At 34.7% G+C, this 18,593-nt stretch overlaps 1 protein-coding gene across 1 annotated transcript; it reads right to left on the bottom strand.

The window, feature by feature from the left end:
- Window positions 1-1,143: 1,143 nt before the first annotated feature.
- LOC117321942 (protein SET-like) lies at window positions 1,144-14,747 on the bottom strand. The gene is made up of 8 exons (XM_033876577.1): window positions 14,638-14,747; window positions 13,548-13,729; window positions 13,180-13,302; window positions 11,166-11,279; window positions 10,880-11,047; window positions 9,394-9,421; window positions 5,614-5,672; window positions 1,144-2,258 (listed from the first exon to the last, which is right to left on the bottom strand). The coding sequence occupies exons 1-8, from the start codon at window positions 14,705-14,707 to the stop codon at window positions 2,196-2,198; spliced, it is 807 nt and encodes a 268-aa protein (XP_033732468.1). The 5' UTR covers window positions 14,708-14,747; the 3' UTR covers window positions 1,144-2,195.
- Window positions 14,748-18,593: the final 3,846 nt, after the last annotated feature.

Consider the following 18,593-nt stretch of genomic DNA (forward strand, 5'->3'; position numbering starts at 1 on the left):
TTGGTAGCCCTTCACCCCAGCATGCTACAGGCCCAATATCAAGTCCCTGGGCCTCTTGGTTATTGCGAAGAAGTTGTTTGAAGATTATAGCCTATTTCACCCATGTGACCTTGAATGAGGGTCAAGGTCATTTCTTTGAACAAACTTGGTAGCCCTTCACCCCAGCATGCTACAGGCCCAATATCAAGTCCCTGGGCCTCTTGGTTATTGAGAAGAAGTTGTTTGAAGACTACAGCCTTTTTGCCCCATGTGACCTTGAATGAAAGTCAAGGTCATTTCTTTGAACAAACTTGGTAGCCCTTGATCCCAGCATGCTACAGGCCAAATATCAAGTCCCTGGGCCTCTTGGCTATTGAGAAGAAGTCGTTTGAAGATTATAGCCTATTTCACCTCTGTGACCTTGAATGAAAGTCAAGGTCATTTCTTTAAACGAACTTGGTAGCCCTTCACCCCAGCATGTTACAGGCCCAATATGAAGTTCCTGAGCCTCTTGGTTATTGAGAAGAAGTTGTTTAAATGAAAAAGTTGACGCCGGACGACGCACCATGGCATAAGCTCACTTGCCCTTCGGGCAGGTGAGCTAATAAATGTGAAGCCTGTATGTACTACTTCATACTGAATATACCAATTATAGCCAATCTAATTAAAATCTAGGTGGTCATTCTCACTACGTTACATGAACATCTAACAACATGAACTTTAGTCATGCTAATTCGGACATATAAAAATCACTTCCAAGATTCTGGAAGTAGTCATTTGATTGGCTAATCCAAAAGGTCACCCCGACGTTACCTCTATTGGGATGTTGTTAGATGTTCATGTAACGTAGTAAAAATGATCATCTAGATTTTAATTAGATTGCAATTATAGTGTACATTTAATTTTTCATTTTTTATGCATATCATAATACAGGAGTTATTTGCTTAACAAAAAAATTGCCCATGGCCAGGCTGTCTTACTGTGGTGTGCTACCTTAGTTAATAGAATCCATAACAGCTACTCCTATTTGTCATCTTGGGATATCTTACATTTGAAAGACTCCTGTTATGATATGATATCAGTTGCGTAAATTATTGATATGAAGCGAATGTTTCAAAATTTCTGGAGGAAAAGAATATAGCTAAAAAAATTAAAACAAAGAAATAAAAATACATGCAAATTTATTCTGATAACTGACCCTTACATGTATTGAAGTGGGGACTGCCAATTGTATTAAACTACTGGTAAAACCAAATGAATTGGTACCCCTAAATATAGATCAACATGTTAAAAAAAATCAAAAATATTGAGATGACTTAATACACAATAACAAAATGAATGACATGTTTCAGTTTGGTGAAATCTTTCATGACACACAAAAATGACAATGTCAAGTTGTCTAAACAATCATTTTTATTTGGATTTTAAATTCCAATATTATCTTTCTTTTGATCTTCAAAAAGTTGCGGTTTCTATATCTTTCATTCGAAGATATTCATACTGATTTCATAACAATGATTCTGCGAACACTTCCTTAATTTAAAGCCCATGGAATCCGGAAAACATTCTGGGACTGTCTTATGCATACAGAACTTCACACAAAGCTTTCTTACTGGTGGAAATTAAATCAAACCTCGCATGATACAGTGCAATATGGAGTGAATGATTCAAATTCAGCTGGTCCGGGATTTGCTGCATAGACAGTATAAGCCCATTTCATACAGCTTTCTTAATTATTCCTGGCTGACCTGAACACAAGAGGATGGAGAAACACTGTACTCTACATCTATACAAACACTTAACAAAAGAAAAATGCATCCCCCTGACCCACAAAGAAAACAAACATCATTACTAAGAAGTAATCTTATCCTAGAACAATTATGAATTCATTTGTACCCAGCTGAAGAATTAAAAAGGTTTTCATCTGCAGGCAAGTCCTATGAAACACTTCCAAAGACACCGATATATATACCTGCCTTTCATTACATTATGAACACAAATCTTATAAACTGTCTGAAACTACTGGTGGTTTAGTTTTTTGTCCATACAAATGTCACAATGTCTTGAATATCCATGAGATGGTCCACTTCTGTAGCGACCGGATGGTCGATATGCAACGACGACAACTGACAGACGACTCCAAATGAAACATGACCGATGAAAAATGTGATGATAAAATGAACGACAATGAAACAATATAAATGTTAAGACAAAGATCAACCCTCATCTTCTGCGTCATCTTCTGCATCATCCTCTCCAACATCATCCTCATCTCCCTCCTGCAATACAAGAAAATTAAGACAATATAAACTTCTATAATCACCAATGCATCTTAATATGAGTCCAAATTGAAGAAACTCCTATAAACTTGTTTGGAACAATTATCTGGGTATCAGGTCAGTTTAGGTTTGTCAAGTTCTACTATAACTACGACTTGAATATATGTTCAATAGAGGCAGTTGAAGCATCTATTTCAGTAAAAATCTATGGAAGACTTGCATCATTTTCTTGCATGACAACCTTATGAAGAAATAAAAGCTGTAGTATAAAACTGTTTTACATACAGCACTGCACATCAGCCATTTTATATTCATGTTTCAAGAACTTACAATTTCAACAAACTTATCTAGAAAAGGCATAGGCACAAATTCACTAACACTGAAATAAATTATATATTTTCTAACCACTGCAAACCCGATTCATTATCTTGAAAGGAAAACTAAGCTTATGACACAAACATCTATTTTTCCCAGTTAATGGTAGTAAGTTCATAATGACACCATTGTTGAAACATAAAGGAAAGATAGCAACAGTTTAGAGATCAGAGCCAAAATCTTATCATGGGAGCAACACTGAATCCAGGTCAAGAGGTCATGAGGTCATCTACTGACCAATGAGAAAACCTCAAAGACAGCAGATAACCCCGGACCCCCACACGGTGCTGTGTTGCCATGGTTACAGTGAAAATCTCCTCAGTGAATGGATTATGGTTATTTTCATCATTTCTGTAGTACATGTACTATCAATATACATTTACATGAGCAAATACATAGATTTGTAAATTATCTTTTAGAAGATGGCTGATAACTATCAAAACCAAGCACATAATCAAATAATTTTTCTTAAATCTTAGTTTCACATACACTATATAGACAAGAATTAAGTAACTAAACTAAATGTATATGTTCAATTAACTTAAGTATACATCTTCAATTTTTTTCTGCCCCCCCCCCCCCCCCCCCCCCCCATTACAATACATTTTTTCTCAAAGACCCCCATATACAGTAAAGATCAGAGCCAAAATCTTATCATGGGAGCAACACTGAATCCAGGTCAAGAGGTCATGGGGTCATCTACTGACAAATGAGAAAACCTCAAAGACAGCAGATAACCCTGGACCCCCACACGGTGCTGTGTTGCCATGGTTACAGTGAGAATCTCCTCAGTGAATGGATTATGGTTATTTTCATCATTTCCGTAGTATATTTACTAACAATATATATTTGCATAACAAACACAGATATGTGTGCTATCTTATTGAAGATGGATGATAATTTACTATCAAAACCCAGCACAGAATCATTTACTAATAAATTCATTCTTTAAAAGTTTTGCATACAAACTTAATCAAATTTAAAGTGACAAGAACTTAGTTAATTACATGTACCAGTAATATTCAATTTACTTAAGATACATTTTCATTTTTTTTCTGATCCCCCTCCCCCCTATTAAAGTAGAGTTTTTAAAGACCAACAAAACAGTTGAGATCAGAGCCAAAATCTTATCATGGGAGCAACACTGAGTCCAGGTCAAGAGAACATGGGGTCATCTACTGACAAATGAGAAAACCTCAAAGACAGCAGATAACTCCAGACCTCCACACGGTGCTGTGTTGCCATGGTTACAGTGAGAATCTCCTCAGTGAATGGATTATGGTTATTTTCATCATTTCTGTAGTTTATTTACTATCATTATATATTTATATGAACAAAGACATAGATTTGTGTGCTATTTTTTAGAAGATGGCCGAAAATTAATGATGAACAAACACATAGATTTATGTGCTAGCATTTAAAAGATTGATAATAATTAAGTATCAAAACCCAGCACAGAATTATGCACTCATGAATGTATTCTTTAAGTTTCAAATTCAAACTAAATTAAATATTGACAAGAACTTAATTAACTATATGTACCGTGTAAATTCACTTTACTTTAAGATACATTTTCAAATTTTTTCTGATCCACCAACCTCCCATCACAAAAGCCAAGTTTTAAGGACCCACAAAACAGTAAAGATCAGAGCCAAAATCTTATCAAGGGAGCAACACTGAATCCAGGTCAAGAGGTCATAGGGTCATCAACTGACCAATGAGAAAACCTCAAAGACAGCAGATAACCCCGGACCCCCACACGGTGCTGTGTTGCCATGGTTACAGTGAAAATCTCCTCAGTGAATGGATTATGGTTATTTTCATCATTTCTCCGTGTAGTTGCTTACAAAAAAATCTTTTGATTGTACTTTTAATGTTCCAATTTTTTTTCTTTGTTTTTTTTTTTTTTTACAAAATTACATGCACTGTAGATACTTCACATAAATTATTGAAACATTTTGAGTTTATGCTCATGAAATTGCAGGCGTTGCTGTTCCTGTGCCCGATTGTCAAATATGAATATCAATACAGCCTTTATCTTCCACTTAATTAGTATAATGATTACCTGTCAAACCCCAGAGTATGAAGGATGTACACAGTAACGATATGAACCAGGGGGAATAACCCCTCAGCTTTTTATATAATTGTCTCAACACAGGGAGAGTGTATATCAATGACCAGTGAACAAATATTTACAAAAGTAAGGAGGAAAATATTTTTTGATGATTAAATTATGGATGACTCAAAATCCCAAGGAAGTAAAAGGAATATACAAATTTTACTGTCCATCTCAGGAGACCACAAATAATGGGTAGTTTCATTATTTATCATTTACTATCACAACAATATATCAAACTACTACAGATTAAAAATGTTTATAAACCTTAGCATTTGTTTTATGTTATCTATCTATCGAGATCCATCTTATTTTTCTTTACTAATGAATGAGTATTGTTGATAAAGTGATACATATAAAAATAGATAAGTTTCGGAGTTTGTAGTTGAACATAATTACCATTTGCTACTTTAATTTTAAGTATCTTTAAACTGTCTAAGCAGTCACTTTTTTGAATTTGTAAAGAAATTTGAGAGTGCTTTTCAAGTAAAACATCTATGCCACCTCAGGACTCCAGGTTTGGTTAAAGGGTACCACCTATAGACTTTATTTCATAAATTACATAGAAGTAATAGGAAGGCATTCCATCCATGGATTGAAGCGATTTATTGTGGACGCTTGGGGTCAGATATATTGCAATGGAATAGCCTCGAGTGACTCAGACATCCAAGGAAGGTAGTTTGAACATCACAGAGCGGTGCTGCCCAATCTGTGGAAACCGCGAATGATGGGAAAAGGTTTTCATCATTGTCACTCAATCCCAATACAAAATAGTGTTAAGAATTTGTATTACCACTTATGGTTGAAACAAAAGCAGTGTTACACGCCCTCCCTAAATCTGAAGTTTTTTTTCCAAATACAAACCTCTTCTTCACCGTCAAAATCTTCCTCCCCCTCCATAAGATCTTCATCATCCAAATCATCTACAAATAGAAGTAACTCGGTAAAATTTCCCCACATAGATCAAAATCAATGTGAATATATGTAAGTGGTAGACTTGCAGACAGTGGATCAGAACTAGTTGAGTACATAACTAGGAAACAAGCCTCTGTCATAAAGTTCTCAGAGAGGGCAAGTTCAATCATCATCTCCACTTCAAAAAGATACCAGCAAAGACCAACAAAATGAAAATGTTTTCCTATTTCATTTGAGTGAAGATTTTTTCTCTTTTCTTACAGCATACAATGCCATGTTGTTTATATTGTTAATGTTTTTCTTCTGGTATTTGCTTGAAATGTATGAAATATTCTTCAATGTCGCTTTTTCACACGAAGCACTTTTTGTTCTATATGTTCTTAAATATCAGCATTTTATTCTTTGTATTCAGAAACCCAATATTTTCCAAAAAAAGAGTACAATTAACAGTGGACTCTGTCTAAACCGGACACCTTTGGGACCACAAAATAAAGCCGGTTTAAAGCCGGTTTGAAGAGAGTTCCGGATTGTAGAGATTCTACTTATATATTGTTATTTAACTCAAAACTGGCAATTTGACACTATGTGTATGTTACATCGGTTGAAAACAATTACTAATTGTTGTTTGTTTTTAAAGGCCATCCACGGAGTCCGAACAATCAACGGATCTAACAGTTTCTACAAGTGCAGATTCCTAATTTGAGGAATTAGCCTCAATTTCTAATTGGTCCTTAATGTTCGCCACAGTTGCCAGATCAATGTTTGTTAATAATATAAACGGAGTAATACAAAAGGTAGCTCATCATCATCTCCAACTTCCTCACCCGGGTACGTTAACGTGAAGTGAGGTCCACAAAGGGGAAGTCAGCAAACATGAAACATTTCTTAATTATGATACATTTCCAAACATGAAACATTATGGGTATGAATTGACAAAATGCATTCTTTATTGAATGTAACAATTGTTCAGGTGATTATCCAGCCGTAGTCACCTTTGGACAGTGACGGAAAATGGTCAATTAATAATATACCTGTTCGGCAAATACAACTGTATAGACACTCATCGGGAGCCCCTGAAGCTAGGCTACCAGGGAAACATCAATGGGACTGACGCCAGTTTATACAGAGTAGACTTACTAGTATACAGAAGGAATGGGGCTGGATTACAGAATAGACAGAGAGTTATGCAGTGTATTCCCAATAAATAAAGAAGGGAATTTTTGGGACCAAATTATTTTGCTGGTTTTGGCAAATATCCAGATTGGACAGAGTGCACTGTATTATGCATTGACACAAATTAGCAATTGTGTTGCGTGAAATGTTTTTTGAAATGATTCAAGAATTCAATTGTCTTTGGCTGACCCAACACCTGGCTTACTGTAATGTTTTTGTGATCATGTTAAGATACTTTTCCCTTTACCAGAATAATCTAGCAATACTAATAAGAAATATAGACAAGTTGAAGATTTTTTAACTAAATATTCACAAAATTTCATTTGATATCAAGTCTTCTGTACTGATGGTTGCAATATAGCACGGGTCAGCTACCACCACCATGGGTCCAATGATTTTTGACTTTACAATAGAAAAACATTGTTCTAATAATACACCCGCAGACTGGTACACTGAAAGGGGTGCACTTCAAAAGGTGACAAGGAATTACCTTTATATGTTCATTTGGTATTAAATTCCTTAGACATTCTATCACTTGTTGAAATGATAACTATGTTCTATTAATGAAGTTTCCACTATGTGTGCTGCTAGCATCCAAGTGACATTTACTGACAACGATTTCAACGACCCAGACAACTGCTTCAATTTGTGTAGTCATTCAACCGAATGAAAAGACAAATATTGGGATATTCTTACAACCGAAGTTGGGGAAAACCACTATTTTCTAAGACCAGTGTTTTTTTTAGGTACTTTTTTCAACAGCCTATGCCTTTTCAATTGGTTGAAAACAAGAAAACTTCCTTTATAGTCCAAGTAACCCAGGATGCTTGCTACTGACTCTTCACATCATGAGGCAGACTATAGAAAAACCAATAAATGAAGTGTTTTGACTGTTTAAGTATTTTGTCATTATTTGCTATTTTCCCAAATTCACCAACACCGCGATTATTTTCCCCCTTGAACAAGTCAACTAGATATTCTAGGTCTTGATCTGTTAGATATTTTCTCAGATGGCAGACTCGAACAACTGCCTCCAGTACTAGTTGTCCCGCAGACAACCAGTTTCTCTTCGGTGTAAGAATGTTCTTCATGAGGCTAAAAGACTTTTTTTAAAACAGCTCTGTAGAAGATGGAATTATCATTCCTAGTTTGTACAGTTTGGTAACCAAAAATAAATTAATAATTCACAAAATTTACACATGTAGGCCATTTTTGTGGTAGTGAAGTAGAGCCATTTGTATATGGGTTCGTACTTAATTTGGACCAACGTTCGTTTGTCAACTTTAACCAAATCTCGACCTGACAGAACTGTTGAACAATATCGCATTTTGTTTCCTTTTCGGCAAGACTAGTACTAGTACCCTGCTGATCTTTATCACTTCTCAAGTTCTCAGACTAATCTCACTGTCATTGTCTGTTTCACTCAGTTTACGCTTCCTATTATGTGTAATAGATTCACTAGAATCAATCTCCGAGTCTGACTCGGGACCCTCAATACTTGCCGGTGTGTTTACCGTCTCGCCGTCCATTCCTTCGTTGTTATCATCGCTATCGATAGAGAGGGGTAGTATTAAGGCTTTCTGATTCAACCTTGGACTTGAAAAGGGTTGTGATCTTCGCTAATCCCTCTGCAGACTTTTTGTCAACTTTCTTTGGTAGTATTTATTATTGTGCGACACCATGGTGTTGTCTACGGACTCTCTGAAACGCTTGCCTGCATGTCGTTCGTGGAAAGCGCAACAATGATCAGGATTCGAGTTACCTCCATTATACCGTTCATAAAACTAATTGAGGCCAACTTGCCGATCGCGGAAGTAAATTTGTCAGTCTACTGTTCATGTGTATGATGATCGACTAGCGTACCATAATATTCACATATTCTTGAAATTAATTACAATACAGATACCAAAACACTGAAATTCAATACAATTTTTTTTCAAAATTGGGAAAAATGATGTTTCAAAATTGGGAAAATACGTCTTTTTTTTGGCTAGGGGAAACAGCCGAAAGTTGGCTGTAGATCCGGCCAAAAAAAATCACTGAAGACAATCTATGTGATACGGACACAGATATACAGTACACTGTCACAGTACGAGTGATGGTGATGGAGCTTGAGTATGACTATACATGTAACTTATCATACAGGGATCTCTTATACACGCTGAGAATTTGAAAATTTGGCATCATGAAAGATGAATGACACTTTACCACTGTGGAAAATCTTATAACCTTGACTGAAATGAGATATGATTTCTAAATTGATGTAAAATTAATGAAGTTTACACAGGATTATAAAATGCCAGTCAGCGTTTCCCTCGACAAGGTTGATTGTGAGCTCTTTGACAGTTGTGAATTTAATTGTGACAGCATACTTTTTGAATTGCTTTATTTTCATCAGTCATACATCATTGCAGACACTGTCACTGACTTCACAGTCTTATCTGACACATAAAGTCGATCCCAGTATTGGTAGAGTCAGGTCTCACTGCATTTCATTCCAATATTACCCATTTTACTATAAAGATACTTTCATCTTTGCCTGGTTTATAAACTTACCTCCACCCTCCTCCTCCATTTCTGATGCCTACAAAAGTTAATGAAACAGCGTCAGTTAATATTTAAAAGAAACCCTTTTTTTCATTAAATTCCTCCATAAACATTTTTCTTTATTTAAGTGAAGTCATGAATGTGTAGCAAGTTCTTTTCAACATCAATTTTAAAAGGATTCAAGGAAGATTTAAATGACTTTTTACTGCCGTTCATATACAGAGTCAAGAGGCATTTCACATCCCATTTCCAGCTATTTGAATTACCGTAAATATTCGTGTATAGTGCACACTTTTTTTTCGAAAAAGACCACTGCGCACTATACGCAAGTACAAGCCTTTTACCAGTCAGAATGAATGTGATTTGACCGAGATTTGTGAACGTTTCCTTTCACAGCAGGATTGATTTAATACTTATATATATATGTATAACATATATAAAGCATTTAGAAAGTAATAGTTAAGAAATAATCAAAGAAATGAATAGTTATTTTGATGTTTAATTCCTTGAAATTGTGTATTTATCAGCAATTACGTGGATTTATCTAAGTCGATCGTGAGCCACACGTTCCGTACACATACGATCTCACTTGAGCATGTTCCCGTATTCAGGTCCAAAACGATGTATAGCATCTCAATTAACATCAAACAAAACTTGAAATGATATAGCAGTACTAAGTTATTTCATATTTCTAAATTAATCATCTTATAAATCCAGAGTGCTGCCAGAAACTGATAACGTTCAACTTGTTTATTTACGGAAGCTGTAACAGCACGCATGCGCAATTAGGCAAGGGTAACACTAATGCCTTGATCTCGTGCGGCAGTCGCTGACCAACTGGCCATATAAAATATGATATGACTGTGAAAACTACTGTGTTACTCTTATTTATCGTCTGCACTGTAGATTTATCCATTACACATGTTAATTCATTGACATAAAGGTTGTGACCACCACGACAACAGCAGACTTGTTTCCGTACTGTATACAAAATGGCGGCCTGTGTTACATTACGTAGCAGTCAGCTTACTTGTCAATCTTGTTATAATTGAGCTTAACTGGCTTTGTATGTTCGTGGACAGATACCACAAGAGATCATACCTGTGTGAAAATCACAAGGTAATTGAGGGTAGGATTAATTATTTTGTTTGTACAACAGCGTAGATGGGACCGCTACAATTTGCAAGCTGACTAGGCCTGTCTTGGTATAATGTAAACAACCTGTCAATCCAATGTGTCAAATCTGACCGATGATTCCAATTAAATGTGGTAAATAACCTTTCATAAGTTACAAATTCTTATCATCTTATGCTTAAGAATTCATCTACCGCTCAGTTGAATATTGAAAACAAAATTGTTCATTTTTTTGAAAATGAACCTCAAAAACGTACCTGCGCACTATACCCGAATATTTACGGTACTCAATCAAAGCTGAGGATTAATTACTCTAGATCCTACTTAAAAAAAAAGAATTATCCAAATATACAAATCATACCAAGTAGTACTGTAAGGGGTTTGGCCAGATGTCGTCCTTCAACACCTCTCCAAGCTCATCAGCACCAGCATCGCCGTGATCTGTGAACCAACAGAAGAAGGATTCCTGCTCCTCCATATTCCTCTTACGTCCTCCCTTACTCGGGGTACTGGACTTCTTTGTTAGATCCTACAAAATTACATATTTAAAGTCATTTAGACTTCATATATGACAGCAGATTACCTATAACACACATTCAATGACAGACAGACATTTTGTTAAGGACTAGGTGACATAAATGTCTTACTTTGCCTGCTTTCCATCTAATTGGTGTTGATTTCGATGAAGGTTCGCCTGTGTCGTTTAGATGAAACTCTTTTGATATGACTTCATTCTCAAAGTACTGGTTACCATCGAAGAACTGCAATATAAAGATATGAGCAATTTGAATTTAAATTCAGTGTCTGGGCATACAAAGGTTTGTAGTTTGGAGTTTTCCTACCTTTTTAAAACATGATTTTGGATAACTGGTCGAGTAAGGCTTACTCTTTATTCATACCAAGTACAATTTATGACTGTAAAGACTTCATACGGCACACTTCACTTCTTGCGCTATATGATTTAACAGTGTTCCAGCTAGGTCGGGTTAGCAGGGCGCGGTGCCCTGCCCCTAATTCAAAATTAGAAATGCGCCCCGCCCCTTTTCCTGTAGTACTGCCCTTTTTCTAAGTGTCATTGATGCTCATTTTGCCTCGTGTACTCTAGACCCAATTTGCTGAAGCCATGCAATATACAGTCAGTCACTAATTGGCCACCTGTAACACCAGTCCCCTTACCTGTAGACCTTTATCCACGGTACTGATGGACGCTGCCCGAGGCAGAGATCGGTCAGCTGGGGATCGAGCTGGTGTTTTATAGATTCATTTAACCGTGACGAGTCGATAGGATCGGTTGGTAATCCAATTAAATCATAATCACGAAGGCTTTTTGAAGATGGACAAAGTAATGATAATGGATGGAAATGTTGTTTTACTTATGTAAACAACTTTTGACAAAAAGAGCCGCACGTTTGTTGTAAAGTTATCCCATGAGCACGTGTGCAATTGGCGATCGATCTATATATCTTTGAAATTTTCTTCACATGACAACACGAAATCCTTCTGGTTTTAACCAAGCAACTTTTAAGTAAATGATCATGAGATCACTTTCCAGTGATTTTCCAGTGATCAAAATTAGCTTTCGGTTGATTTTATTTGATGAAGTTTGGCGGGACGCCGGAAACGGTTCGTTGTAAATGCAGATGTCGCAAATTCCTTGTTGGATTGACGGATTTCTATACAAAATGTTTATTTTTCATAAATAAATAAAGGACACATAAAAATATCTGCTCTTGTGAATAGTGGTTGCAAAAGTTTAGTTTATATTGTGTTATTTTCGTATCTGAAATGCCGACTCTGCATTAACTGCGGGTCATGCCAAGTGATTACATTTCTACAACATGCGGGGACCGTTTGTTTACGAGAGCAACGGAACAAATGTTTGATCAGAAACTTGCGAATCATGATCGGCCCTAATTCGTTTACCATTTCTTATAATTAATTCAAGAAAATGTTAACTTGCTATAATTTCCTGATTTTAGTTTACCGTTATTTCTAAAGAGTCTAAAGTAAAAGTAGAAATTTACCGTCGCTTACAAGATACATCACAGTTATTTGGTCGAAGTTTATTCAGATATTAAATAATATAATTTCTTTTACTTAATCATTTTTTTCTCGTATATGCTTGATCACCTTTTCTCTTTTGCTCTATAATATCTTCACTTACAATTAGTCGTCTTACAATCACAACGTACAGACTAACTTCTGGTTGAAAATATCGCTCTGTTGACTATAATCTGATAGTAACTTTTTGATTGGACGTAATTATCATATATGGATTCTCTCAATACACCCTCAAATTGAAATAATGCTAATATCATTTTATTTTTGAATTACTCTAGGTCATAACTTTTACCATCAAAATTTAAAACAATATTTGAAGAATAAAGAGAAGAAAGAAGACATTTTTACACACAAACGAAATAATAAAAAAAAATCAACAGATTTCTATTTGTCTCTTATGAATCAGGTCGTATTGCATGTACTTGAATTGTCCTGTAAAATAAGGTAGAAGATAGATAGGCCCGGAAAAAATGTCGCGCACAAAAATGCCCTTTTTTTAATCAGCGCCCTGCCCTTTTCAAATCCTAGCTGGAACACTGTTTAATGAATCTGTAACAACATGTGAATAATTGTTTGAAATTAAATCCTTCTCTTACTTACAAAGTTGATTTTGTAGCCAGACTTGATGTCCTCAAACTCCTGTACTTCAACCTTAGACAAGAACTGAAGAGCCTCCTCATCCTCTTCATTTAACAGTGCAGATACTTGAGGGTGATTAACAAACTATCCTTTGGTTAAGGAAGCATTCAAATACAAAATAAATTTCATTTTCATTAATCAATCACACAACTGAACACTGAAACTATTTAAGCATTTGAAATATAGAATATTGAGAATGAGTTAGAACTCTTTAGCCATATTGCTTTGTGTGTAGGGGAGATAACTCTGACAAATACATTATGCAGTAGACAAAGTATTCCATAGCCCACATTTAGTTCTTTCCTAAAAGAATCAAAATAAAAGGATACAACAGTGACCCAGAAATTAGGAATTTTTGCGATCAAGTCAGACCTCTTCTGGAAGTATGGCTGCCTTAATTTGTTGTATTTTTGTTCAACTTTAAGTATCTCTTCACTCGCTTGTTCATTTAAACGGTCTATTTCATTCTGCACTTCATCTATTTGCTCAATCGCCTCCTGTTGTTCTTTATCTATGAAAAGAAAATAATAATTCTATGATACAGGCCATTGATATAAACATGAAATGATTGTTGATATACACAATATAGAAGATTGATAAACATCACAAGTATCAAAAAGCACAATGTGAGTCCAAACTTTATTACAGTTTATGCAAGTCAAATTCTAAAAAAAAAATGTTATGACTCCTGTTTATAAAATCAATCACTAAACGATCTATATGACAAGTTTGAATACATGGAATCGAACACAAAATTGATTGGTTACTCACAATCAAGCTATTTGGTCATTGAAATACAGTAAGTATGAATCTATCAGTAGCACAAATCAAAGCTTAGTAAATAGGCCTACATATATAAATTGAAACACTTCAGATTCATTTTGCAGTTATCAGTTGTTTAACACGTAAATCAAGCTCTATTTTTCAAATGTGATAACTTTGTCATTTAAAAAAGTTTGTTACTTTACATAATTATATAATAGATTTGGGCTATGAAACTATGATACAACAAAATTCACTGTAGTCTTATATTCACCATGCTATAACCGGAAGTTGGTTGCACGTGTAGTTGTGACGTCATTATTTGGCATCAATTTTAGAACCGCACCGGTTGATTTACACAAACCGAATTTCAATTATAGTATTTATTCCATGAAAACAAACATACCAAAAAGAAAAATATGGAATTGTTATTACGTATGCAATACACACAAATGGCCAAGACACACATTAGCAGCGAAGTGCAATATATCGAACACAAATACGCTACCAAACAAAAGATTTGGTTTGCACATGGCGGTCCTTTCAGCATGTCGAATCATTGAAAAGTGCTGAAATTCACAACACATATGATGAAATTAAAGTCCATGACATTCATGAATAAATGAAGATGTATGCATTTTGAAATAAAACTATCACCTGCTTGTTCGTCGGCGTTTTCATGATTGTTTTTAGCGTCAGGCTTACTGACTTTCGCTGGAGTCGCCATATTTCAGGAACACAGAGGCTGGGCATGCGCAGTGGAAATTGAAATAGCACTGCGCGCGAAGGCGAAAGTGCTCATAACTGATTGTTTATAAAATATGTGATATATTAGTCATAAGAAGTAGAGCTTATTGTAAAATAAATATATTCATATTTGAATATATTGACTTAAAAATAAAGGAATGTTTTTATTTTAGAATATTGAAAATAGCTACGGGGAACGATAAAATTACCATATTTTATTTTATTGACTATGTGTGCCTTGCACACTGGGTAGGTTGATATTCTTTATTATATAATACGAAGCGCATTTTTTAGTTTCGGTATATTATCTTGTGTTTTTGGCATCTTTTCTCAATAAACATTACCACCCAATTAAGTAATTATATCTAAAGCATTTTCAGATGCTAATGTACTCATAAACGATTCTTTTAGAAATAAAGACATTTGATATACTAGTTACCTCCCTTTATATACACCCAGTCGACATTTGTTTCACCCAATTCCCCGGTTCAAAAATTCTTTCATACTCTACCTAAAGAAGAAGTTATTAACAAAAAGTTAAAAAGTGTATAACGGTAGTGTCAGTTTAGAACATTGATGGAATACAAACAAATATATGTAATTACATTTGTAATATTTACATTTAAATTATATCACAAGACTATGCCTATCTAGGATATGGGGGATTTCGATTAACTAATCATTTAAAAAAAGGCTCCAGGTTCCCAAAATTTTACTATTCGTTGTTTCATATAGACTGTTATTGTTTCCATTGTCTGCATTCGGCAAGTCGTGTTTACCTGAGAATAGAACATCTTCAAATCTAAATCTAAATCTAACTTGTTATCCGGCGTACGCGAAAGATGTGTAAAATAACAATGTTAAAAAAAAAACTGTCCTGCTTCTCACATATTTAACATATCTCTACTCTTCTTAAATTCACACTTTCAAAAAATAAAAGCACTTTACTGTAAATTCTATCATTTTCTCTTTTAGAACTGTCATATTGAAAACTCAATTTCGATAACTTCTGTGTTTTGTGAGGATATCGCTACAAAGAAACCATTATATATCATCTTTCTATTGTTTTATCCAGTCATATGCGATCGAAATTCATAGTCACATATACAGTCACAGTCTGAGAATGCAGGATTTTGACAATTTCTTCCATAGCATATAGCAGGGATTTACATAGATGTACGTACGTCCCTGCTTAAAATCGCGCGTGGAAAGAAGACGGACTTTATCTTCTCATCAAGGTCACAGCAATTCAAAGGAAGTCTGGTAAGAAATATTTGTTAGACGATGTGTTTAAATTTTTGTTTAAGTCTTTTTCAAGATAATCTAAAGCTTTTCTATTAATTCTTATTTCTGCATGTCTAGTGTTAAGAAGGAACAAGTGAGCGGAGACAATCCCTTTTTTGTGAAATTTAATAAATTTTCAACCGAATCTAGCTCTAGATCTATGGGGCGCCGTTTTACTATTTATTCCCATTTGGTGATATCACCTATTCGAATAGGTCATAACACCTATTCAATCAGTGATATCGCCTATTCGAATAGATGATATCACCAATTCATTTTTCAAATAAGTGATATTACCTATTCAAATAGGTGGTTTCCCCCATTCGAATAGGTGATACCACTAAATGAAACGAATAGGTGATATCACTCATTCGAATAGGTAATATCACCAATTAGGTGATATTACTTTAAAATATTCTTAAGTGATATCACTTATTCGAATGAGTGATATCACCTATTCAAATGAGTGATATCACTTAAGAACTTTTTAAAGTGATATCACCTATTCGAATAGGTGATATCACCTATTCGAATGAATGATATCACCTATTTGAATAAGTGATATCACCTATTCGTTTCATTTAGTGGTATCACCTATTCGAATGGGTAATATCACCTTTTTGAATAGGTAATATCACTTATTTGAAAAATGAATTGGTGATATCACCTATTCGAATTCGTTTCGATAAGTGATATCACCTTTTCGAATGGGTGATATCACTTAATGAAACGAATAGGTGATATCACTTATTCGAATAGATGTTATCACCAAATGGGAATAAATAGTAAAACGGCGTCCCATATCTTGTCAAATTCTGTGTTTTTTGCACTGAAAAAAACCCAATTTAGCACGTATTTGAAGTTGTCCACAACTTTAAAATAACTTAAAATGAAGAATCATTGAGTTGAAATGAAAGCAGCCTTTCCGATTTTGAAAACTTTAGGTTAATCATCTCCAAATGTGTTTGTTTCATAAACACATTTTGCCATTCTTTTCTTGAATTTGAATTATACAAGTTATCTTTTCAATTTAAACTAAATTTTTATTTGATTGACTAGAACTTTAGACGAGTACTAGGGTGGACCTTCACTAACTGGTCAAACTACCTAGTATTAATGGGTGGAACTTCACTAACTGGTCAAACTACCTAGTATTAATGGGTGGAACTTCACTAACTGGTCAAACTACCTAGTATTAATGGGTGGACCTTCACTAACTGGTCAAACTACCTAGTATTAATGGGTGGAACTTCACTAACTGGTCAAACTACCTAGTATTAATGGATGGACCTAAACTAACTGGTCAAACTACCTAGTATTAATAGGTGGACCTAAACTAACTGGTCAAACTACCTAGTATTAATGGGTGGACCTAAACTAACTGGTCAAACTACCTAGTATTAATGGATGGAACTTCACTAACTGGTCAAACTACCTAGTATTTATGGATGGACCTTCACTAACTGGTCAAACTACCTAGTATTAATTACCTCAAATAAATTTCGCTTGGAGGACGGTCCGTGGTTTAAGGTATAGGGAGGTTGAAAATTGAAAATGAAGGTCAGGACCTTTTCAACTAAGTTAAATGTCTACGGAAGCATGGTTTTATCAGACATTAAGCCAATACATCGATCGCTATTTTTACTTAATTGAATAAGTGAGTTGGCTTGGACAAAATAAATGCACGACTTACAAAACAGACCCATTGCATGTTCAAATATCCTCGTCATCCCGGTCGAATACGCCATCTTTTGAGACATTCAAAGTGTTGCGCTTCGCAACATTAATCAGACATTTTGCAAGGGAAACAACTTATGTAAGTAAGGTATCATTCAACAAATATATAAAAGCGTCGTTAATAATATTGTTAGTAATTATAGTTTCAGAAAAAAGAAGAAGAAAAGTGTACGAGAACCGTAAAATCCTCCAATCGCTTTTGTGTAAGCTATGTAGCATGCTTTAATTTTTTTTTAAATTTTAAAATCAACGTCACAATGTATATTACATTTAATTACATTTAAATTCTAAGAACTCTCTCTCTCTCTCTCTCTCTCTCTCTCTCTCTCTCTCTCTCTCTCTCTCTCTCTCTCTCTCTCTCTCTCAAGTTAAAAATTAGTAAGACTCGAATCTGCTTTCAAAATAAAGTTGGAAAGATTACTAACAAATAAACCAAACAACAAACATGTCCATATTGTGTACTTTAATAAGTATTACGTCTTAGTATAGTCAACTTATAGGAACACTGTGAAATTCACATTTAAAAGTTCTAAATTAAATATCTCAATTCGGTCCCTGTATATACTGATTATAGCTTCTCCCCTAAAAGGTATTATCTGATAGTTGTTTAGAGACGTATTTAATGTATCTTAACATAACATAGATAAATAACATCGAACTTAAAAGCTGGCTTGCTAGAATTTCAGATAACATTACTCAGATAAACAAAAAACAAACAAAAATTACACAATCTAAATTGTATAATAAACTTATTGGTTTACAGCAGTTGCTATAGTGAGTAAAACTAAGTAGTATATATTCTATTATTACAAAAAAAAACAAAAAAAAAATAAAAATATATATAT

Source organism: Pecten maximus, chromosome 2 (assembly GCF_902652985.1).
Source record: "Pecten maximus chromosome 2, xPecMax1.1, whole genome shotgun sequence".
NCBI classification, from domain to species: domain Eukaryota; kingdom Metazoa; phylum Mollusca; class Bivalvia; order Pectinida; family Pectinidae; genus Pecten; species Pecten maximus.